Source organism: Bufo bufo, chromosome 2 (assembly GCF_905171765.1).
Source record: "Bufo bufo chromosome 2, aBufBuf1.1, whole genome shotgun sequence".
NCBI classification, from domain to species: Eukaryota; Metazoa; Chordata; class Amphibia; order Anura; family Bufonidae; genus Bufo; species Bufo bufo.
The window spans coordinates 809605559-809631267 of NC_053390.1; the positions used below are offsets into that span (position 1 = coordinate 809605559).

General features: G+C 51.5%; 1 protein-coding gene across 2 annotated transcripts in view; it reads right to left on the reverse strand.

The window, feature by feature from the left end:
* Nucleotides 1–25709, reverse strand: part of ATRN (attractin) — a 104229-nt gene that overhangs the window by 9283 nt on the left and 69237 nt on the right. Inside the window, exons 25-27 of one of the 2 annotated variants that reach the window (XM_040419329.1) lie at nt 19549–19610; nt 18477–18555; nt 1913–2020 (exon numbers count right to left, since the gene is read on the reverse strand). In XM_040419329.1, coding sequence (XP_040275263.1) covers nt 1913–2020; nt 18477–18555; nt 19549–19610 — 249 coding nt within the window. Of the gene's footprint in view, nt 1–1912; nt 2021–17653; nt 18116–18476; nt 18556–19548; nt 19611–25709 lie in introns of those variants that run through there. The other variant, XM_040419330.1, reaches the window with a different exon arrangement.

Here is a 25709-nt window from a genome sequence, read left to right on the forward strand (position 1 = left end):
GGGGGGGGGGGGGGGGGGGGGGGGGGTGGGGGGGGGGGGGGGGGGGGGGGTGGGGGGGGGGGGGGGGGGGGGGGGGGGGGGGGGGGGGGGGGGGGGGGGGGGGAGGGGGGGGGGGGGGGGGAGGGGGGGGGGGGGGGGGGGGGGGGGGGGGGGGGGGGGGGGGGGGGGGGGGGGGGGGGGGGGGGGGGGTGGGGGGGGGGGGGGGGGGGGGGGGGGGGGGGGGGGGGGGGGGGGGGGGGGGGGGAGGGAGCGAGGTGTGGTGGGGGGTGAGGGAGCGAGGTGTGGTGGGGGGTGAGGGAGTGAGGTGTGGTGGGGGTGAGGGAGCGAGGTGTGGTGGGGGGTGAGGGAGTGAGGTGTGGTGGGGGTGAGGGAGCGAGGTGTGGTGGGGGTGAGGGAGCGAGGTGTGGTGGGGGGTGAGGGAGCGAGGTGTGGTGGGGGGTGAGGGAGAGAGGTAAGGGATGGAAGCAGTAAGAGACTGCAGGAGAAGGTAGGGAGGGAAAGATGGAAGATACAAAGGTACAGAAGGGAGTTGTGGGTAGAGAGAGGAGGAGAAATAGTGTGTGAGGGGGGGACATACAGCAGATCTCTGGTGCAGTATACACTCTGGGGGTCTGACAAGAGGGTGCCATCCTCATACAGGGCTTTAGAAAATAAATGAACATGTGAATAAGCCCCAAGAGTAACCCACCCAGCACCCGCTAGGTGGCAAGGTGTTAAATGGCTCCCTAGTGCCTGCCTGTTCTGTGGGTGCACCTGCTGTGTATCTGTAGGACTGCGCTCTCATAAGGCACACAGTCACATCACACTGCGACTCCGCTGTGGTGCATCTGCAGCACCAAAGTCTGAGAAGGCTCCACTGACACGGTCTGACAGATCACACTGCCCCTAGAGGCCACCGCAGGCACTGCTCCCTGTCACTTCTATATACGCTCTCTAATCTTCTTTCCGTATCCTCCTATGATTAAGCCATATTACAAAGCCCCACACCAGAGCGGCAGGCACACAGAGCAGGGAGTCACTGCGGCTCACCACCATTACCAGGATAAGACATGGAAATGGTTTGAAGGCTTCTGATTTAGACCGGCGTTCCCCTTTATGGGACTAACCTGCAGGAGATAAGATTACTGGGCCCCAAAGTGGAGCCTGCATGAGGCAGCGGATAATGAATGCAGACAGAATCCTTTACCCTGTCCTCAGGAGCCAAAATCAATATGAGAACGGTGGGGGTCTGCCTGTCTGAAGGGTCTGTGGCACTCCGGTGAGCACTGCGGACCCTTCTTCAGCCATCCGTCACATGGACTTTCTGCATATCAGTCCCATTCAAGTGGATGGGACTGAGCTGCAATACCAAGCACAGCCACTATACAAAGCATGGCGCTGTGGTTGGTGCACCTCCTCCGCAGAAGAGGGAGAACGGAATAAATCCCAATGAAGCAAGTGTCGGAGAGGTGCAGGAGATGTCCCTGTGGGGACCGGCTAATGAAAGGTACAAAGAAGGTTTTACGTAAAGCACGGAAAACAGCAAGAAGAGGAGGCGGCGGCCAATCCGCCAGCAAACAGAGCACACGAGGCCTCGTACGTCTCCAGTGGAGACAATGCTCTGCTGATACATTGTAACAAACAGAACTGTGCCACATCGGACACAACTGAAGCAAACCCTCAGCTCTGAGAAGCATTAGGCCTGTGCAGCCTCTGGATAGACAACCGTGTTCCCATTCTCTGACAGCAAGCAGAAATCCTAAAAAGGAATAAAGATACAAAGCATATTAGGAGGTTGTCACTATACAGTGCACAGGGGCCCCGTAACCTGGTGCTGATTGGGGGCAGTGCAACAACACACTGTAACGACTTCTCAGCTCTCCAGCAGTCCTAGTAACAAACTGCAAGTCTCCGCGATCTGTGCGATCCTCACCTTCACGCTCCCGCCGATCAGATCCGGCGGCTCCTCGTCTGTTTCCAGGGCGACGTTGACGGAGGCGAAGGGTCGGCTCGCCATCTGCTGCATCTCCCGGATGAGTTGCTGGAAATAAAGAAGGACACGGGTTATACAAGACCGAAATACGGGAGCAGGGGGCTCATCACCGCCACATAGCGAGCTGATACACAGTGACGGCACAATCTGCACCTCCTGAAATACTCTGTGCTGTGAGGGAGGCACCTCCTCACTGACTACAAGAGCAGTGAGCTCCTCTCCTGACATACTCTGTGCTGCCGGGGAGGCCGCTCCTCACTGACTACAAGAGCAGTGCGCTCCTCTCCTGAAATACTCTGTGCTGTGAGGGAGGCCGCTCCTCACTGACTACAAGAGCAGTGCGCTCCTCTCCTGAAATACTCTGTGCTGTGAGGGAGGCCGCTCCTCACTCACTACAAGAGCAGTGCGCTCCTCTCCTGAAATACTCTGTGCTGTGAGGGAGGCCGCTCCTCACTCACTACAAGAGCAGTGCGCTCCTCTCCTGAAATACTCTGTGCTGTGAGGGAGGCCGCTCCTCACTCACTACAAGAGCAGTGCGCTCCTCTCCTGAAATACTCTGTGCTGTGAGGGAGGCCGCTCCTCACTGACTACAAGAGCAGTGCGCTCCTCTCCTGAAATACTCTGTGCTGTGAGGGAGGCCGCTCCTCACTCACTACAAGAGCAGTGCGCTCCTCTCCTGAAATACTCTGTGCTGTGAGGGAGGCCGCTCCTCACTGACTACAAGAGCAGTGCGCTCCTCTCCTGAAATACTCTGTGCTGTGAGGGAGGCCGCTCCTCACTCACTACAAGAGCAGTGCGCTCCTCTCCTGAAATACTCTGTGCTGTGAGGGAGGCCGCTCCTCACTGACTACAAGAGCAGTGCGCTCCTCTCCTGAAATACTCTGTGCTGTGAGGGAGGCCGCTCCTCACTCACTACAAGAGCAGTGCGCTCCTCTCCTGAAATACTCTGTGCTGTGAGGGAGGCCGCTCCTCACTGACTACAAGAGCAGTGCGCTCCTCTCCTGAAATACTCTGTGCTGTGAGGGAGGCCGCTCCTCACTGACTACAAGAGCAGTGCGCTCCTCTCCTGAAATACTCTGTGCTGTGAGGGAGGCCGCTCCTCACTCACTACAAGAGCAGTGCGCTCCTCTCCTGAAATACTCTGTGCTGTGAGGGAGGCCGCTCCTCACTGACTACAAGAGCAGTGCGCTCCTCTCCTGAAATACTCTGTGCTGTGAGGGAGGCCGCTCCTCACTGACTACAAGAGCAGTGCGCTCCTCTCCTGAAATACTCTGTGCTGTGAGGGAGGCCGCTCCTCACTCACTACAAGAGCAGTGCGCTCCTCTCCTGAAATACTCTGTGAGGGAGGCCGCTCCTCACTGACTACAAGAGCAGTGCGCTCCTCTCCTGAAATACTCTGTGCTGTGAGGGAGGCCGCTCCTCACTGACTACAAGAGCAGTGCGCTCCTCTCCTGAAATACTCTGTGAGGGAGGCCGCTCCTCACTGACTACAAGAGCAGTGCGCTCCTCTCCTGAAATACTCTGTGCTGTGAGGGAGGCCGCTCCTCACTCACTACAAGAGCAGTGCGCTCCTCTCCTGAAATACTCTGTGAGGGAGGCCGCTCCTCACTGACTACAAGAGCAGTGCGCTCCTCTCCTGAAATACTCTGTGCTGTGAGGGAGGCCGCTCCTCACTCACTACAAGAGCAGTGCGCTCCTCTCCTGAAATACTCTGTGCTGTGAGGGAGGCCGCTCCTCACTGACTACAAGAGCAGTGCGCTCCTCTCCTGAAATACTCTGTGCTGTGAGGGAGGCCGCTCCTCACTGACTACAAGAGCAGTGCGCTCCTCTCCTGAAATACTCTGTGAGGGAGGCCGCTCCTCACTGACTACAAGAGCAGTGCGCTCCTCTCCTGAAATACTCTGTGCTGTGAGGGAGGCCGCTCCTCACTCACTACAAGAGCAGTGCGCTCCTCTCCTGAAATACTCTGTGCTGTGAGGGAGGCCGCTCCTCACTGACTACAAGAGCAGTGCGCTCCTCTCCTGAAATACTCTGTGCTGTGAGGGAGGCCGCTCCTCACTGACTACAAGAGCAGTGCGCTCCTCTCCTGAAATACTCTGTGCTGTGAGGGAGGCCGCTCCTCACTGACTACAAGAGCAGTGCGCTCCTCTCCTGAAATACTCTGTGCTGTGAGGGAGGCCGCTCCTCACTCACTACAAGAGCAGTGCGCTCCTCTCCTGAAATACTCTGTGCTGTGAGAGGCCGCTCTCATCAGTTCTGTCCTCCCTACCAGAGCATACTATATATATCACATTATATACACACTGCTCTCCCCATCTTCTACAAACTGCCCGGGCCTTCCCTTAACCTTTTCAGCACCGGGCGCTCTGTGATACGTGCCCTCCGCACAGTATACAGGGGGGCGATCTGTCACATCTGATAAGGCAGTGCGGCGTGACATGAGCCGACTGACATTTCAGGATTCCTCGCAGTGACCCAGGACAGCATCACACTGTGCTCATCCTGATCTGCCCGATTCACTGCAGGACACTAGGGACTGCTCATATACATGATATTTTCTATATTCCTCAGTTATTCCTCTGTATCACCCTCCTGTCTATAGCTCTGCTCATCCTGGTCTGCCTGATTCACTGCAGGGTACTGGGGACTGCTCATATACAGGATATTTTCTATATTCCTCAGTATATGACTAGGACGACCAGGAGCCCAGTAAAGACTGACACAGGAACAGTACAATAGTAGTGGGAACAGAGGGATGTGCCATTCAGGGTCTGTGGAGAGCTCGGTGGCTCCACCTGCTGGAGGACATGTTACCTGTCTAATGATGCACCCATACAACGTCTCCAGCCTCACTGCCTGTATCAGTCTTCACTGCAGTCTTAGAATTCTACTCATGAACTAGGACATCGTTGTAATTCCTTCCAACATAGGGGACGACTGTACTGTAAAACACACATTCTTCCCTCTGCTCATGTATGTGTCAGTCTTCACTACAGTCCTGGTATTCTATTCATGAACCAGGAGACTGAGGATGAACACAGCTGTAGCTTCACTGTAGCTGCCCTGTAAAGCACAGTTATATCTTTCCCTCTGGTCATTTACGTGTCAGTCTTCACTGAAACTCTAGCATTCTATTCATGGATGAAAACACCCTGAGTGAACATAGCGCTGCTGTAAACTCAGTACAGTTACACAATTCTACTCATGCGTCAGTCTTCACTGCAGTTCTAGTATTAAATTCAAGGATGAACATATCATCAGCCCTTCCCCACATAGAGGAGCGCTGCACTGTAGAATTATTTCCTTCCCTGTGTTCCTTTATGTGTCAGTCTTCACTGCAATCCTGGCATTTTATTCATGAACTATAAGGTTCAGTATGACCATAGCTGTAGCTCCCATCGTTTAGTAAATCTACTCCCTCTCCATCGCTGACCAGTGGCAGCGGCTGCCGCAATACACCGGGGTGCGACTCTGCAGATCCACCATTCAGATGGTGATCAAACGGGGGCACCAGCCCACAAAGGGGTAGATTGGGTACTGAAGGTGCATCTGGGGTGGAGACCGGCTCAGGAAGGGTTAAACGTGGTCAGTCTGCATCTGGTCAGATCATGGGAAAGATTACAGCAGCGGGAGAGGAGTGTGCTGACCCTGCGCAGCAGAGGGGGCAGCGTCATGTGACCAGGGGATGGAGGGTCACAGGCAGTTAGATAGAAGACCAGGCTGCAGAGCAGCACAGAGTATTTCAGGAGAAAAGCACCTTGATCTTGTGGATGCGTGCAGTGACCTGTCCACTCAAGCTGCATTTGATAGAGGCAGTGCCATGATGTGAGGAGGGGAAGAGAGGCAAGTGGAAGGTCACAGAAGGAGCACAGAGTATTTCAGGAGAGCAGAACAGTATTGAGGACAGGGCTGTATGTGACCAGCACTGAGCAGGTTAATAATTCCAGTGAGGCAGCGGTGGCTTCTGACTGAGGACCTCCGGAGCTGACAGCGCGCTGCTGCCCGTGCTGACTGATTACTGCCTTCTACACCCGGAGAGCAGGAGGCAGCACATGGCGGTCCCTGCTTCATCCAGCTGTGCACAGGCTTCCTCTGATGTAGCAGTGCTGAAGCGGTCAATGAACTATTCTATACACGGCATTGTATGTGTACGAAATAACCAGCTGTGCCCTGCTGAGCCTGACACACCCAACCAACTCTGCTGCTCCCAACCAGCCCAGCACCACAGCATCTGACTGCCTCAAGCAGTACAGCTCTGCAGCACTTAACAAACCTAGAGCTAGGGCCCAGACATGGGCTACTGCACCTGACACATCCAGCTCTGCTGCATCTAAACCACTGCAGTACCAGTGTAATTCATGGGTAATCCGCTAATAAAGGGCCCCTGACAGTCAAGGGTTGACCGACTAGTTCTGGGGGCCAAACAGCTAACTGGTCTCAGGATCCACACAATTATACAATGAATTAGGTTGAGCTACAATACCAAACACCCCCCAGCCTCTGACATCTTGCTGGACGCTCCGCACAGTGATGTCACAAGTCCTATGTCAGTGCAGGTGAGAGCTCTTCCTAAACCCTCGCCTATTACTAAAACCTCCTGGAACCAAGTGCAATGGAAGCGAGGCATCCCCAGCTGATGCAACACTGCCATCTAGTGGCCACAACAGGACACCGCTCAAGGGGGAAAAATGCATGAAAGCCAGAGATCGTAGGAGTGAAAAATCGGGGAAAGGATAGATCTGCAAGGACACGATCAGAGAAGATCCCACGCGGCAGTGACCACAAGAGGGAAAACAGCAAAAGGGATCTATTCAATGACTTCCTGCTGCGCTTGTGCTTAGACGCAGCAGCAAATCCAAACAAGCAGAGCTGCAGTGTAAAGCATGAGGGAGGGACAGGGAATGGAGTTCAGACCACCTGTGTCCCTGATCACAGGTGGTTATAATCACTGTGCCCACTGCTGGCAGGACGAGATGGAGACCTCGGCACGAGGAGCCGGCTGCGCCGCTGATCTCCGATAGACGGCCTTTGCTTGGCGCTGCCTCCACTGTGCCGGCGGGAGGCTCAGCACAAGTGACATTTCACTTAGAAACTTGCTAAATGTCTTGACTTTACTGCTGGCAACGTGCGGCATTTGTGAGACACCGCCGGGGTCGTGATCTGTGCTGCGGGAAGATTTCAGGGGACGTGAACTGATTAGCCTTATGCAGGGGGAGGGGGCGACACACAGGCTGGGAGGGGGCGACACACAGGCTGGGAGGGGGCGACACACAGGCTGGGAGGGGGCGACACACAGGCTGGGAGGGGGCGACACACAGGCTGGGAGGGGGCGACACACAGGCTGGGAGGGGGCGACACACAGGCTGGGAGGGGGCGACACACAGGCTGGGAGGGGGCGACACACAGGCTGGGAGGGGGCGACACACAGGCTGGGAGGGGGCGACACACAGGGGCAGAGTGTGAACAACGCCTGTATTCACACCGAGCCCGACTCCCCGATATAGGGGTCAGCTGCATACAGCAGAGGATGGGACTAACCAAACGTCTAGACCGAACATCACTGGTGTCCTCAGGGGTCGTCTCATAGACTTAGGCCTCCTGCACACGACCGTACGTGTTCTGTGGTCCGCATATTGCGGATCCGCAAAAAATAAAAAAAAGGAACGGAAACAAAACAACGTTCGTGTGCATGTAGCCTTAAACCTGACGGTAATCATCGGGGAGGAGGGGGGGTAGTGAGTGGGTGGAAGGAAAAGAAAGGGAGAACAGAGGAAAGAGGAGGGGAGAGGAGGGGGAAAGTGGAGGAGAGGAGGGGAGAGGAGGGGGAAAGTGGAGGAGAGGAGGGGAGAGGAGGGGGAAAGTGGAGGAGAGGAGAGGAGGGGGAAAGTGGAGGAGAGGAGAGGAGGGGGAAAGTGGAGGAGAGGAGAGGAGGGGGAAAGTGGAGGAGAGGAGAGGAGGGGGAAAGTGGAGGAGAGGAGAGGAGGGGGAAAGTGGAGGAGAGGAGAGGAGGGGGAAAGTGGAGGAGAGGAGAGGAGGGGGAAAGTGGAGGAGAGGAGGGGAGGGGGAAAGTGGAGGAGAGGAGGGGAGGGGGAAAGTGGAGGAGAGGAGAGGAGGGGGAAAGTGGAGGAGAGGAGGGGAGGGGGAAAGTGGAGGAGAGGAGGGGAGGGGGAAAGTGGAGGAGAGGAGGGGGAAAGTGGAGGAGAGGAGAGGAGGGGAGAGGAGAGGAGAGGAGGGGAGAGGAGAGGAGGGGAGAGGAGGGGGAAAGTGGAGGAGAGGAGGGGAGAGGAGGGGAGGGGAGAGGAGGGGAGAGGAGGGGAGAGGAGAGGAGGGGGAAAGTGGAGGAGAGGAGGGGGAAAGTGGAGGAGAGGAGGGGAGAGGATAGGAGGGGGGAAAGTAGAGGAGGGGGGAAAGTAGAGGAGGGGGGAAAGTAGAGGAGGGGGGAAAGTAGAGGAGGGGGGGAAAGTAGAGGAGGGGGGGAAAGTGGAGGAGGGGAGGGGGGAAAGAGGAGGGGGGAAAGAGGAAAAGGGAAAGTGGAGGAGAGGAGGGGGGGGAAAGAGGGGAGAGGAGGGGGGAAAGTGGAGGAGAGGGGGGGGGGAAAGAGGGGAGAGGAGGGGGGAAAGAGGGGAGAGGAGGGGGGAAAGAGGGGAGAGGAGGGGGGAAAGAGGGGAGAGGAGGGGGAAAGAGGAGGGGGAAAGAGGAAAGTGAAGGAAAGGAAATGCAAAGGGAAAGGAGGAAAGCGGGAAAAAGGGGATTAAAGAGGAAAGCAGGAAAAAGGGGATAAAAAGAGGAAAGCGGGGAAAAGGGGAGAAAAGAGTAAAGTGGGAAAAAGGGAAGGAAAGAAGGGACAGAAATGAGGGGGAAGGGAAAGGTCAGAAAAGAGAGGAAAGTTAGAGGAAACGAAAAGGGGAGGAAAATGAGGAGAAGAGAAATTGGAGGAAAGGGGAGAAACAAGAGGAAAGAATGAGGCAGAGGGAAAGAAAGGAAAAACAAAGGGGAAGAAGGAAATTTAAAGGGTTCACAATGGCTGACCAAAGCCCCGATGTGTGGACCAGTCCTTACTGTATACAGTATGAAGTGCATACTGGTTGCGCTCTGGAGCCCATTAACCCTCTCCTTGCCTACTTGGTATTCCTCCGCAGAGCCGCAGATAAATACACAGTGACATTGGGAGGAGTATCGATCAGACTCCATGGATAATTCATGAAGGCTGCGCCGGCTGGCCCCGGGCCCTCACCAGTCTGGCGGAGGAGCACTAGGAATTATTTATTGATAATTAAGTCACAACAACATTTGTAAGTCGTTAAGAGGCGCAATTAAGTCGCTTCTTGTTACCTTGAGCTATAGAAAAGGAAACGGGAAGCATCATCACACGGGGCTCCTTACAGGAGGGCCGCAAAAGGCGCCGACTAGGAAAACTGCCTTTTAATAAATCTCAGCAACAATGGCCGTCACGTTCTTAAAGGGACACTAACGGCTGACCTGGCGTCACAATGTAAGGTGTACTCAGGTGATGTATCAGGAGGCTGACTGTGGGGATATAGGCCTATAGGTGGCGCTGCAGAGCACAACACCCCTACTAGGGAATGCTGCAGTAAAACTTTTTGCTGGATGTTTGTTTGCAAGGAGAAAAGTGAGGTAGTAAAACCAGCAGCCCCATGCGAGGACTGGATCAGATCCCAGTAATTTGTTATGGAATGGCTAAGTCTCCTAGCCAGGGGTGCACAACCCTTTTTGGTCTGAGGGCCGCATTGTCACATCGCTCTATTTCAAGGGGCCGCAAATAAAATAAAAAAGTTGATCGGCGTTTATTTGCATCAGCCTATTACACAGGCCAATGTAAGGTGACTGGGGAGGAATGATCGCCTCCACAGTCATTCCTGAGGTGTGCGGCACCATTATACCGCCAGTTATCAGGGACGAGCGCTCCTATGGACACTTGTTCCCAGTGTATTAGGGGCTTAAAGGGATTTCTTGCAGCATGGCCCCTGAAACCGAAGAGTTCTACTTACCTGCACTGTGCGGCCATGGCCACATGTACCTCTCCAGCAGCGATGTGGCCCCAAGCAGCGTGTCACTGCTGACTGGAGCGGAGTATATGACCATGGCCATGCACTGCCCGGTGTAAAAGTGCAGGTACCGGAAGATGGCGGCATGAAGCCGGTAAGTGTGCATCTTCTGGTTCAGGGGCCACGCTGCAGGAACCTGTTCATAAATCAGTGATTCCCTTCACTGCAGAGGCCGCGCTCCCTGGTTAACACTTTAATAACCAGGCCTGAAAATACACTTTTTTGTGATTTCGAGCGGTTGTTGGGACCAAAATAATTTTTGCAACAATTTTTCACTTGACACTTAGGGCCTTATAATTTATTTATTAGTTCTAATTGCGGGAAACTGTACAAAACATTTTTAAAAAGTATATATTTTTTTCAAACTATAGCTCCTTATTCTTTAAAGATGCAAACTGACCGCAAAATAAATTATAATTAGTTCCCTATTGTGTTATATAATATGTATACTTTCACGTGAATGGGGCGATCATGGCGACGGTTTAGGAGGGTGTGGGTGTTTTTTCTTTTATGTATTTTATTATTTTTTATCTTTTGCAACTTAAATTTTAATATATTTCTGCTACAAACAATATCCCCCCAAGGGGTTATAAAAAAGACCTTTGGGGGACACTGACACTTTGTTAATTTTTAACTTTTTCCTTTTAAATTTTTTCTTTTATTTGTATTTTAGTTTATAATTAGTTTATTACTTATTATGTAATAATTAGTTTATTACTTATTATGTAATTATTATAATGCCCCCCCCCAAGGGATCATAAATAGACTGTTAGGGAACAGTGAACACTCTTATTTTGCAATTTTTCCTTTTCTTTCTTTTATGTGTATCTTATTTTCTTCATTTATTTGTGTTATTATATTTTTTTGTTTTCACTTTTTTTAAATATATTTTTTCCACATAATTTGTCCCCAAGAGGTCACAAAGACCTTTGGGGACATAGACTTACAGGGGAAACCAGCCTGCGGTGGGGGCTTTGTACACAGGCAGAGCTGATCAGGGTCTCCTGAGCGCTCAGCTGTGTGAGGAGAAGCGCTGATGCACTGCTTCTGCCTTCTCCTCACTGACAGCCGAGGACCCGTCCGGCTCCTGCTACAACGCGGCAGCGGTAATGCTTCATCGTGCGGCGCTGATCGCACCATCAGCTGTGTTTCTGTCCAGGAGGATGGGGGGACTGGGTGGGTCCCCAAAAAGAGGGAAACAGTGCAGTGTACAGTGCCTTGCAAAAGTATTCACCCCCCTTGACTTTTCCCGTATTTTGTTACATTACAGCCTTAAGTTCGATGTTTTGTTAATCTCAATTTCATGTGATGGATCAGAACACAATAGTCTGAGGTGGTGAAAAGAAATGAGAAAAATATATAAATAAAACTATTGTTTAGAAATAGAAAACAGAAAATTGCCATGTGCGTATGTATTCACCCCCTTTGTTAGGAAGCCCATAAAAAGCTCTGGTGCAACCAATTACCTTCAGAAGTCACATAATTAGTGACACGATGTCACCTGTGTGCAATCTAAGTGTCACATGATCTGTCACTAGATATACACACACCTTTTGAAAGGCCCCAGAGGCTGCAACACCTAAGCAAGAGGGATCACTAACCAAACACTGCCATGAAGACCAGGGAACTCTCCAAACAAGAAAGGGACAATGTTGTTGAGAAGTACAAGTCAGGGTTAGGTTATAAAAAAATATCCAAATCTTTGATGATCCCCAGAAGCACCATCAAATCTATCATAACCAGATGGAAAGAACATGGCACAACAGCAAACCTGCCAAGAGACGGCCGGCCACCAAAACTCACGGGGCAAGGAGGGCATTAATCCCAGAGGCAGCACAGAGACCTAAGGTAACCCTGGAGGAGCTGCAGAGTTCCACAGCAGAGACTGGAGGATCTGTACATAGGACGACAATAAGCCGTACGCTCCATAGAGTTAGGATTATGGCAGAGCGGCCAGAAGAAAGCCATTACTTTCAGGAAAAAACAAAAAGGCACGTTGTGAGTAGGGATCGACCGATTGTCGGAAGTAGCGATATTATCGGCCGATATTCAGGATTTTGTACATTAATCGGTATCGGCATCTAACCTTGCTGATATACCGATAATACATATAAGGCCGAATGCACACGGCCGTGAGCGGTCCGTGGTATCCCGGCCTGACATCCTGCTGAGAGCAGGAGCGCACGGCGTCATTGGTTGCTATGACGCCGTGCGCTTCATGCCGCCGCCGCTACACTACAGTAATATACTGGTATAGATCACACCAGAATATTACTGTAGTGCAGCAGCGGCATGAAGCGCACGGCGTCATAGCAACCAATGATTCAGTGCGCTCCTGCTCTCGGCAGGATGTCAGGCCGGGATACCACGGACCGCTCACGGCCGTGTGCATTTGGCCTAAAGGGAATACTAGTGAGCGCTTCCATTATGGAAGCGCGCACTAGTATGCATCGGGTGCCGGGAGCGGGGAAGAAGTGCAGCAAGCGCTTCCGATACTCACCCTCCCTGGTCTTCTTGGATGGGGCCCGCGCTGCACTGTCCTGACCCCGTACAGCGTCAGGACGTAGTGCGCCCACTATGACCTGATGCTGCATGCTGTGTGCGGGCCGGAGAACACAGGGGAGCGAGACGCCGGACCTGGAGATGAAGAGGATCCACGCACAGGAGAGGTGGAGTTTTTTATTTTATTCATCTGAGGTCTGATGGGGGTTAATAAAGGGCTGATCTGAGGTCTGATGGGGGTTAATAAAGAGCTGATCTGAGGTCTGATGGGGGTTAATAAAGGGCTGATCTGAGGTCTGATGGGGGTTAATAAAGGGCTGATCTGAGGTCTGATGGGGGTTAATAAAGGGCTGATCTGAGGTCTGATGGGGGTTAATAAAGGGCTGATCTGAGGTCTGATGGGGGTTAATAAAGGGCTGATCTGAGGTCTGATGGGGGTTAATAAAGGGCTGATCTGAGGTCTGATGGGGGTTAATAAAGGGCTGATCTGAGGTCTGATGGGGGTTAATAAAGGGCTGATCTGAGGTCTGATGGGGGTTAATAAAGGGCTGATCTGAGGTCTGATGGGGGTTAATAAAGGGCTGATCTGAGGTCTGATGGGGGTTAATAAAGGGCTGATCTGAGGTCTGATGGGGGTTAATAAAGGGCTGATCTGAGGTCTGATGGGGGTTAATAAAGGGCTGATCTGAGGTCTGATGGGGTTAATAAAGGGCTGATCTGAGGTCTGATGGGGGTTAATAAAGGGCTGATCTGAGGTCTGATGGGGGTTAATAAAGGGCTGGTCTGATGGGGGTTAATAAAGGGCTGATATGAGGTCTGATGGGGGTTAATAAAGGGCTGGTCTGATGGGGGTTAATAAAGGGCTGATATGAGGTCTGATGGGGTTAATAAAGGGCTGATTTGAGGTCTGATGGGGGTTAATAAAGGGCTGATCTGAGGTCTGATGGGGGTTAATAAAGGGCTGGTCTGATGGGGGTTAATAAAGGGCTGATCTGAGGTCTGATGGGGGTTAATAAAGGGCTGATCTGAGGTCTGATGGGGGTTAATAAAGGGCTGGTCTGATGGGGGTTAATAAAGGGCTGATATGAGGTCTGATGGGGGTTAATAAAGGGCTGGTCTGATGGGGGTTAATAAAGGGCTGATATGAGGTCTGATGGGGGTTAATAAAGGGCTGATCTGAGGTCTGATGGGGGTTAATAAAGGGCTGGTCTGAGGTCTGATGGGGGTTAATAAAGTCAGTGAGGAGGGGGGATGGTGTGGAAATTGGCACTAGTATATTATAAGTGTAAATTATAAATTGACTAATAACTAAGGGCTTTATTAATTTATCATTTACATTTATAATATACTAGTGCCACATGCAAATTTCCACCACCTCAGTGACTACCAACTAAAATAATATATATTATGAGATATAAAATATCAGTATAAATTATTGGCCTGAAAGTTCATAGATTATCGGTATCGGCTCTAAAAAATGAATATCTGTCGATCCCTAGTTGTGAGTTTGTGAAAAGGCCTGTGGGAGACTCCCAAAATGTATGGAGGAAGGTGCTCTGGTCTGAGGAGACTAAAAGAGCTGAGAGAAAGATGGACGGTGCTAAATACAGGGATAATCTTCAGCAGAACCTGTCCCACTCTGTGCGTGATCTGAGGCTCGGACGGAGGTTCACCTTCCAGCAGGACAATGACCCCAAACAGACGGCTAAAGCAACACTTGGGGGGTTTAAGGGGAAACATGTAATTGTGTTGGAACGGCCGAGTCACAGCCCAGATCTCCATCCAATAGAAGATCTGTGGTCAGACGTAAAGATTGCTGTTCACAAGCACAAACATCCAACCTGAAGGAGCCGGAGCCGTTCTGCAAGGAGGAATGGGCAAAATCCCAGCGGTAAGATGTGGCGACTGCTCATAGAGACTGATCCAAAGAGACCTGGAGCTGTGATTGCCGCACAAGGCGGCTCCACAAAGTACTGACTTCAGGGGGGTGAATAGTTCTGCACATTGACCTTTTATGTTATTTTGTCCTATTTGTTGTTTGCTTCACAATAAAGAAAAACCTCTTCACAGTTGTGGTCCGGTTGTGTAATTACATGAGGCAAATCCTCAAACAATCCATGGTAATTCCAGGTTGTGGAGGCAACAAAATACAAAAAAAGTCAAAGGGGGTGAATTATCCTTTACCAATTCTACATTCAAAAGAGGGGCATGGGTCATCTTTTTTAGGATCGGAGATGACCCCCGCTGATTTAACAGTGATCCTCTGAATAAAGTCAGGCTTGTTCTTCCCACATTACCCATAATAGTATGTAACACAGAAACCACAATGACACAAAGTAAAACCAATACAAAATATAAAGAAAACTAAAATAAAAAAAAAAAGGATAAAAAAAAAATTGAATTAGCCAAGGAATAAAACATACAAAAAAAAAATATAAATATAATTCCCTTAAAAGCCGATCTACACAGCTACAGTCTGTAGGGAAATCTGAGCTGGGCGTACAGAGTAATGCGGCCATTACTGCGCGGCGCCTGGAGCTGCGTCTACAGTCACACTTACACCCTGGGGGGCTCCGGGTCCACCCTCCACTGAAGAAGCTACAACATGGGCCACACGGGAGTCATCTATGTGCAGTTCTGTAGAGGCAGGCAAGTCTGAGATCATATCTACTGGTGCAGGACAGGAGCCCACAGCCACCCCCATTACCCTAGATATGGGACCAGCAGTTACACCTCGGGGGATGGGGAGCGGGTTATACATGAAGCATGACATGCAATAAGCCTTCACAATGTCCCCGCAGTGGTCACTTTGTAAACACGTGACAGCAACTGAAAGCTACAGACATGGAGAAGGGCAGATCAGTGAGCGGCAATACCGGACACAACTCATGGACAGAAGTGGGGCTGCTTTTGGGGGAAAAAAAGTTGCAACGTTTTTCTAATCCTGGACAACCAACATGATTAAATTCTGGCTGCATGCAGTTACCACCAGGGGGAGCTGAACTGAACAGGTTCAACAGGTGCAGAATAAATCCAACTTCAGAGAGCTGCCCCTAGTGGTGGCTGCGGGTCAGTGATGTTACATGAAGAGAGGTGGTCACAGAGTGAGGGTCAGGGTTGTCAGAGGAGAGCTTGTAATGTCAGAGCGAGAGGCAGGGTTATATGAGGAGAGCGTGTGATGTCACAGAGTGAGGGGCAGGGTTATAGGAGGAGAGCTTGTGATGTCACAGAGTGAGGGGCAGGGATATATGAGGAGAGCGTGTGATGTCACAGAGTAAGGGTCAGGGTTGTCAGAGGAGAGCTTGTAATGTCAGAGCGAGGGGCAGGGTTATGGCAAGAGCTTGTGATGTCACAGAATGAGGGGCAGGGTTATATGAGGAGAGCGTGTGATGTCACAGAGTGAGGGGCAGGGTTATATGAGGAGAGCTTGTGATGTCACAGAATGAGGGGCAGGGATATAGGAGGAGAGCTTGTGATGTCACAGAGTGAGGGGCAGGGATATATGAGGAGAGCTTGTGATGTCACAGAGTGAGGGGCAGGGATATATGAGGAGAGCTTGTGATGTCACAGAATGAGGGGCAGGGATATAGGAGGAGAGCTTGTGATGTCACAGAGTGAGGGGCAGGGTTATATGAGGAGAGCTTGTGATGTCACAGAATGAGGGGCAGGGATATATGAGGAAAGCGTGTGATGTCACAGAGTGAGGGGCAGGGTTATATGAGGAGAGCTTGTGATGTCACAGAATGAGGGGCAGGGATATAGGAGGAGAGCTTGTGATGTCACAGAGTGAGGGGCAGGGATATATGAGGAGAGCTTGTGATGTCACAGAATGAGGGGCAGGGATATAGGAGGAGAGCTTGTGATGTCACAGAGTGAGGGGCAGGGTTATATGAGGAGAGCTTGTGATGTCACAGAATGAGGGGCAGGGATATATGAGGAGAGCTTGTGATGTCACAGAATGAGGGGCAGGGATATAGGAGGAGAGCTTGTGATGTCACAGAATGAGGGGCCGGGTTATATGAGGAGAGCGTGTGATGTCACAGAGTGAGGGGCAGGGATATAGGAGGAGAGCTTGTGATGTCACAGAGTGAGGGGCAGGGTTATATGAGGAGAGCTTGTGATGTCACAGAATGAGGGGCAGGGATATAGGAGGAGAGCTTGTGATGTCACAGAATGAGGGGCAGGGATATAGGAGGAGAGCTTGTGATGTCACAGAATGAGGGGCCGGGTTATATGAGGAGAGCGTGTGATGTCACAGAGTGAGGGGCAGGGTTATATGAGGAGAGCGTGTGATGTCACAGAGTGAGGGGCAGGGTTATATGAGGAGAGCGTGTGATGTCACAGAGTGAGGGGCAGGGTTATATGAGGAGAGCGTGTGATGTCACAGAGTGAGGGGCAGGGTTATATGAGGAGAGCGTGTGATGTCACAGAGTGAGGGGCAGGGTTATATGAGGAGAGCGTGTTGTTAAAGAGGTGTGAATTTTATTCTATTTTTTGTATAACTAGGACTGTAATGAGTTAACTTTTTCTTCTCCAAGTGCCTCCCCCCCTCCCCCCCCTCTCTTTGTTTCAAGGCTGGAGAGGAGAGAGAGGGGGGCAAAGTGCTGTGCTGTGAGAAGTGTCTGATTTCTCATCTTTATACAGGTGTCCCATAGAGTGTGGTGGAGATGCGTAAGCCAATCATATGGCTTGATGATATATATATTATTCACTGCCTATAGAGAAGCACCTCTTTGAAGTGTCATATATGATGTATGCAGTATTATTGTTAGATTGTCCGCCATTACAAAATGGCGAACACTTAGATGTTTACATTAGTTCACATTCCAAAGTGGTACCCACTGCGCAGATGTTGAAGTGTTATCTCTGTTTCTCTCATCTCTTCTTCCTTTTTGACCAATGAAACAATGTTTTAGCCTCAGAGAGGACTGCCCTCTTCTGAAGATGTATATACGGCTTATCCCATGTAATAAAAGTTAGAGATTGCATTGACCATCTATGTGTCAGCGTCTAGTCTAGGGGGGGTACATTGATATGGAACACCAGAGTGTATCTAAAATGCCCTAATTTAGGGCTGCTTTAACAGTGTGATGTCACAGATTGAGGGGCAGGGTTATATGAGGGGAGCTTGTGATGTCACAGAATGAGAGGCAGGGTTATATGAGGAGAGCTTGTGATGTCACAGAGTGAGCAGCAGGGTTATATGAGGAGAGCTTGTGATGTCACAGAGTGAGGGGCAGGGTTATATGAGGAGAGCTTGTGATGTCACAGAGTGAGGGGCAGGGTTATATGAGGAGAGCGTGTGATGTCACAGAGTGAGGGGCAGGGTTATATGAGGAGAGCTTGTGATGTCACAGAGTGAGCAGCAGGGTTAAATAGGGGACGACTGGTAATGTCAGTAGGAGGAAACGACTTAGCTGGAGTGGACTGATGATGTCACATGATGAGGGCAGTGGTTATGTGGATTGATGATGTCACATAGTAAAGACACAATGTCTGAGGAGGGGTGGTGATGACAGAGAGGAAACTGGTTATCTGGGGAGGGTTGGCGATGTCTGAGCGAAGGGCAGGGTATCTTGGAAGGAATAATTAAGCTCTGGTTTCATAATGAACTGGTAAAACACAGTAATACAGTGCACATCCCTAAAACAAGTTTCCCCAGATTCTCTCCTGATAATAAGATTACAAGGCTGGAGGAACCTGACATGATGCCAGGGGGCAGTATCTCCTGTATACAGCCCAGGGTCCTATCAGGGACAGACAGATATCAGAGCGCTCATAGACCTCAACAGGGATCCCCAAACACCTGGCAGCAGAGCAAATGTGTGGTCTCCACAATAAAGTGCACACCGTATTCCGACCAGGCAGGCACCCTGGACCAAACACTTCACCCACCAGCACCCAGGCAAGAAATGAAAAGAAAAGAAGCATCTTACCTCTCTTCTCCTTGAAGCCCAACAACTTTGTTTAATTTTCCAAACGACAGCGGCCACCAGGAGCAAGGAGAGGAAACAACTGCAACGTGAAAGAAAAGTACAGTCCGCATGAAACTGCAGTGCAATGAGGATAGGACACCACTAGGTGGCAGCAGATAGCTGAGAAGCTGTGCACATTGCTCCATAGAGCCGCCTGCTGCACATCATCTGGATAAGGGCTCATTCAGACGGCCGTATGTGTTTTGCAGTCGGCAAATTGCAGATCCACAAAACACGGATACCGCAATTTGCGGACCGCACCTGGCCGCCACTCTCCTAGAAAAAGCCTATTCTTGTCCACAACTGCAGACAAGAATAGGACATGCTCTAGATTTTTAGCGGGTCCGCAGAACTGCACTACGGACGCGGATAGCACACGGTGTGCTGTCCGCATCTTTTGCAGCCCCATTGAAATGAATGGGTCCGCACTCGTTCCGCAAAATTGTGGAACGTGTGTGGACTCGTTGATACGGCCGTGTGACTGGGCTCCAAGGCTACTTTCACACTTGCGTTGTTGTTGTTGTTTTCCGGTATTGAGATCCGGCAGATTCCGTTTCCGTTTAGTCCTCATGCATTCTGAACGGAAAGAGATCAGTTCAGGACGCATCAGGATGTCTTCCGTTCCGTCAGCATTCGGTTTTGTGACCGGACACAAAAACGCTGCAAGCTACGGTTTTGTGTCCGGTCATAAAAACAGAAAAAAAAGGGATCCGGCACTGAAAACAACGCAAGTCAATGGTGACTGATGCTTTCTTATGCAGCCTAAAAAAATAGATCCGTCACCCATTGACTTTTGATGTATTTAGTGACGGATCCGTTTTGTTTGCTTTTTCCCACAACCGCATCCTGACGGAACGGATGCATGTCGATGTGCGAAATCAAACCGGATCCGGTTATTTTCTGGTATTAAGATCCTCTGCTGGATCTCAATACCTGAATTAACAACGCAAGTGTGAAAGTAGCCCAAGTATGGTGCCGGTCACAGCGCTGCTCCACAACCCATAGAAAAGACATAGTGAGACCAGAGACCTACCTGAAGAACGTGACAAAGAACTGTACCAAGTCCATAAAGTTACTGTGCTGAGAGAAGGCGATCTGGAAGAGAAGACAGACAGTCAGGACCCCGGGGCCACACAGGTGATCGCCACCAGCTTTCATCCAGTTCTCAAAACAGTCTGATATCAAACATTTATCAGAAGTGACTCCTCCTTAGACTTGTAGTACTTCTATCATTGTATGTACTTTATTCATGCTGGGGTCACCTAGGCATTTACCAGCTGACCTGCCGGGCACTGAGGGCCTCCGTCCTGGTCATGTCAGGGGCTGGCGGGTGACAGCCTGTGCGTGTACGGAGGTGAACACCCGGCAGTAAAGGATTAGGCCGGCTCTGCCCTCCTGATTATGACATAACATTCATACACTCACAGTCATCACATAAATCCTCAGCCACATTAACACATAAATTATTATTAATGCAGCAGGCATCTAGCACAGCGCCCCCTAGTGGACATGTGACACGGAAAAGGGACTGTGTGCAGGGCCCCCTGCTGGTATGGATGTAAGTGCTTTAAAGGCATTATCCAATCCTAAACAAAAAAGGCCCCCCACGCTAAATATACTTACCCGGGTCCCCGCTCCCTGCACCACTCCTGGTCCCCGCATCGCTGCTTCTCCCCGTGCACGGATGAAAACATCTTCAACAAGACAGACAAGTCGTAAAACCCCCATCGTCCCCGATACTAAAAGGGGAGCCGCCCTCTCTCCTGATACATCTGGTTTAGTATCTACTTGCATTCTCCACAAGGCCGGCAACAGCACCCGGCATACCTGGGCAAGTGCCGGGGCCCACAGCTCCTGTGGGGGCCCACAGCAGAGCTGCCAAAGGCCAGAAGCAATGAGTGCTTCCATCAATACAGATGGAAGCGCTCATTGCTGGAGCGCAGGGAGCTGGGTCCTGTCCCTCACCGCTCAGCTCCCCGCGGTCCTGTCCCTCACCGCTCAGCTCCCCGCGGTCCTGTCCCTCACCGCTCAGCTCCCCGCGGTCCTGTCCCTCACCGCTCAGCTCCCCGCGGTCCTGTCCCTCACCGCTCAGCTCCCCGCGGTCCTGTCCCTCACCGCTCAGCTCCCCGCGGTCCTGTCCCTCACCGCTCAGCTCCCCGCGGTCCTGTCCCTCACCGCTCAGCTCCCCGCGGTCCTGTCCCTCACCGCTCAGCTCCCCGCGGTCCTGTCCCTCACCGCTCAGCTCCCCGCGGTCCTGTCCCTCACCGCTCAGCTCCCCGCGGTCCTGTCCCTCACCGCTCAGCTCCCCGCGGTCCTGTCCCTCACCGCTCAGCTCCCCGCGGTCCTGTCCCTCACCGCTCAGCTCCCCGCGGTCCTGTCCCTCACCGCTCAGCTCCCCGCGGTCCTGTCCCTCACCGCTCAGCTCCCCGCGGTCCTGTCCCTCACCGCTCAGCTCCCCGCGGTCCTGTCCCTCACCGCTCAGCTCCCCGCGGTCCTGTCCCTCACCGCTCAGCTCCCCGCGGTCCTGTCCCTCACCGCTCAGCTCCCCGCGGTCCTGTCCCTCACCGCTCAGCTCCCCGTGGTCCTGTCCCTCACCGCTCAGCTCCCCGCGGTCCTGTCCCTCACCGCTCAGCTCCCCGCGGTCCTGTCCCTCACCGCTCAGCTCCCCGCGGTCCTGTCCCTCACCGCTCAGCTCCCCGCGGTCCTGTCCCTCACCGCTCAGCTCCCCGCGGTCCTGTCCCTCACCGCTCAGCTCCCCGCGGTCCTGTCCCTCACCGCTCAGCTCCCCGCGGTCCTGTCCCTCACCGCTCAGCTCCCCGCGGTCCTGTCCCTCAACGCTCAGCTCCCCGCGGTCCTGTCCCTCAACGCTCAGCTCCCCGCGGTCCTGTCCCTCAACGCTCAGCTCCCCGCGGTCCTGTCCCTCAACGCTCAGCTCCCCGCGGTCCTGTCCCTCAACGCTCAGCTCCCCGCGCCCACACAGTGCTGCAGAGCGATCTGTGCCTGCAGGGAAGAGAGGACTGTGAGCTTCAGGAGCGGAACAAGGTGAGTAATTACTGTGTTTTTTTGTTTTTAATACAGAGGGGGCACAGAGGGCTTTATTCCTATGGAGGGGGCACAGAGGGCTTTATTACTATGGAGGGGGCACAGAGGGCTTTATTACTATGGAGGGGGCACAGAGGGCTTTATTACTATGGAGGGGGCACAGAGGGCTTTATTACTATGGAGGGGGCACAGAGGGCTTTATTCCTATGGAGGGGGCACAGAGGGCTTTATTAGGAGGGGGCACAGAGGGCTTTATTCCTATGGAGGGGGCACAGAGGGCTTTATTCCTATGGAGGGGGCACAGAGGGCTTTATTACTATGGAGGGGGCACAGAGGGCTTTATTCCTATAGAGGGGGCACAGAGGGCTTTATTCCTATGGAGGGGGCACAGAGGGCTTTATTCCTATGGAGGGGGCACAGAGGGCTTTATTACTATGGAGGGGGCACAGAGGGCTTTATTACTATGGAGGGGGCACAGAGGGCTTTATTACTATGGAGGGGGCACAGAGGGCTTTATTACTATGGAGGGGGCACAGAGGGCTTTATTCCTATAGAGGGGGCACAGAGGGCTTTATTCCTATAGAGGGGGCACAGAGGGCTTTATTCCTATGGAGGGGCACAGAGGGCTTTATTCCTATGGAGGGGTCACAGAGGACTTTATTCCTATGGAGGGGTCACAGAGGGCTTTATTACTATGGAGGGGGCACAGAGGACTTTATTACTATGGAGGGGGCACAGAGGTCTTTATTCCTATGGAGGGGGCACAGAGGTCTTTATTCCTATGGAGGGGGCACAGAGGACTGTATTACTATGGAGGGGGCACAGAGGGCTTTACTCATATGGAGGGGTCACAGAGGGCTTTATCCCATTCACTTGATGGAAGCAGCGAGGAGCAGGGGGTCCTCCAGCCACAGCTCTCCCCACTCCATTCTCCTTGTAGGTGCAGGTTCCAGAGGTGGGACCCACACCTATCAGACAATGGGGGTATATCCTAGCAATATGCCCCCATTGTATGTGATGGAAATACCACTTTAAGACTATGTTGTGCCAGTCCTCTATTATTCCTACCAGAAGTTTATGAATGGGTGGGTATTGGGGGTGTGGCCCGACACAGTCTGACACTATCCAATCAGTGTAGCTGGTGACAGACCCGGCTGGTAAGTCACTGATAAAACTTCTAATAGGAATGCACTGATTGGATAGAGTCAGACTGCAGGGGAACAATACCCACTGGCAATGCCCACCCAGTCAAGCTTTTACTAGGAATAATAGAGGAATGGCACAACACACAGTCATAAGAATGCATGCTCCAGAATTGCTATTACATGGAGGAAGCACAAAATATGGGGCACATTTATTAAGACCAGCATTTTAGACGCCGGTCTTAATGAAGCCAATGCGCTGGATCTGCCAAAGTTATGAAGAAGCGCCGGCCCCGCGAGCGGTCTTACATTTAGACCTTTTTCTACGCCTAAAACAGGCATAGAAAATGGTGAATGAGACGGGCCTGTCCCCTTCTCCGCCAAGACCACAATTTTAGACCTGGTGTGAGTGGGGTGAAGTCGCAAATAGTGGGGCAACTAACCGTTGCGCCGCCATATGTGTCTGTAATATGCCTAATTTCAGTACAATAAATGACCCCTATATTTGTACCATATTAGCCAGTAAACAGAAGATTTAAAAGATATGGAGATTCCTCAGTGGTGGGTACCTTTTAAAGGGCATCTGTCAGCAGTTTTGCACCTATGACACTGGCTGACCTGTTACATGGGCACTCGGCAGCTGAAGACATCTGTGTTGGTCCCATGTTCATATGTCCACATTGCTGAGAAAAATGAAGTTTTAATATATGCAAATGAGCCTCTAGGAGCAACGGGGGCGTGGTCATTACACCTAGAGGCTCTGCTCTCTCTGCAACAGCTGCACAATCAGCACTTTTACAGAACCAGGCATTGTGATGTTTTCACTCCCCGGTCCTGTCAATCAAAGTGCAGAGGATGCAGCAGTTGCAGAGAGAGCAGAGCCTCTAGGTGCAATGGCAACACCCCCGTTGCTCCTAGAGGCTCATTTGCATATAATAAAACATCATTTTTCTCAGCAAGGCATGCACATATGAACATGGGACCAAGACAGATGCCATCAGGTGCCAAGCGCACATGGAACAGGTCAGCCAGTGTCATAGGTACAAAACTGCTGACAGATGCCCTTTAACTGGATACTGTGGTTACACTGATGACATCATAATCATTTGGACGGGATCTGAACAACCACAAAAACATCCCATCATCAGTTAACTACTCCTTCACTGAAATAAACTTTTTGGATGCATCAAGTTACATAACAATAAAATCATCAGACATCTCTCTGGCAGAAACCAGCTGGGCGCACAACCTACCTCAGATGGGACAATGTCCACCCCAAACACAATCACACATACTCCATCTCCAGTCGAGCTATCAGACACAGGCACATATGTTCACACCCTGCACACAGCGATGAACACCTTGGAAGTCCCAAAAATACATTTTTGAGTCCAATACCAATGGAAAACCAAAGTGCCAGAGCCACCAGATAACCAAGGAATGCTCTCCTACAACACAATGCACCGCTAGTAGTCACCTACAACCTGGAGATTCTGAGGAGCGCTGCTCGGAGACAACAACCAATACTACAAAAAGATGACCATTTAAAATCCATATTTCCAGACCCCCCACTTCTGTTCTATAGGCAGCCCCGTAATCTCTAAATATCTTCGTCCAGAGCCCCCTGTCCTCTCCAACAACAGGAACAATCCCGTACAACCAGACCAAACGTAAGACCTGTCCTAATGACCACTGACAAGGTGCAGGTCTCCAATACAGATCAGAACCACAAGATCCCAGGTACCTTCACCTGCACCATGACAAATGTAAGACCTGTCCATAGATAATGACCACTGACAAGGTGCAGGTCTCCAATACAGATCAGGACTACAAGATCCCAGGTACCTTCACCTGCACCATGACAAATGTAAGACCTGTCCATAGATAATGACCACTGACCAGGTGCAGGTCTCCAATACAGATCAGGACTACAAGATCCCAGGTACCTTCACCTGCACCATGCCAAATGTAAGACCTGTCCATAGATAATGACCACTGACCAGGTGCAGGTCTCCAATACAGATCAGAACCACAAGATCCCAGGTACCTTCACCTGCACCATGCCAAATGTAAGACCTGTCCTAATGACCACTGACAAGGTGCAGGTCTCCAATACAGATCAGGACTACAAGATCCCACGTACCTTCACCTGAAGTCCTGAACCATGACAAATGTAAGACCTGTCCATAGATAATGACCACTGACAAGGTGCAGGTCTCCAAGATCCCAGGTACCTTCACCTGCACCATGACAAATGTGGTCTATTTTGTTGTATGTACCAAATGTCACACTGGGGGGGGGGGGGGGGGGGGGTCTCTGTCGCTGAAAGTGGTCAAAAGCTTAGAACAAGAATGATCTCTCATCGCAACACAAAGAAAGACCTCCCTGTACCTAAAGCCATGACCACAACATCACAGACATGAAAGTCTTGATATTAAAAGGGAATTTCAAATCTCAGAGGGACAGAAGAATCTGGGAATACAAGCTCATGACCACCTTTGACACACTCAGACCAGCAACGAATATGTCTCATGGACTTATGTTCTGCTACATCTCTTAAGGAATGTCGCCCTCAGATCTCCTGGGTTCATCACATTCATGGACTGGAGATCTATTAGAGGACAATACCTCCTTATCTGTAACTGCTCCAACAGTTTGTGTTCTTCTCCCCTTTGATCTACAGCCCTGTCTCCGACCTCATTGCTCCTCTGTACTGTGGAGGAGTAGAGATATGCGACTCTTCAGACAAGGTCTTTAAAGATGGCCGAGGAAGAGGCCTGAATAGTCTTTAAAACACTGCAATTGTGTCAGAATCTCTTCAGTTAGCCATTATAAATACCAACCAGTGAGGAATATTTTTATATATCATACATGGGGACGGCAGGTAGTTACTAGAAGACAGAAGAGGTCACCTGTAGGCTCATGGGCGGCAGCGTGTCATACACAGGGGCCACCGTCTTCCAGCAAGCACCATGGCCCCTGGAGGCAGCCACAATCAGGATCTCAAAGG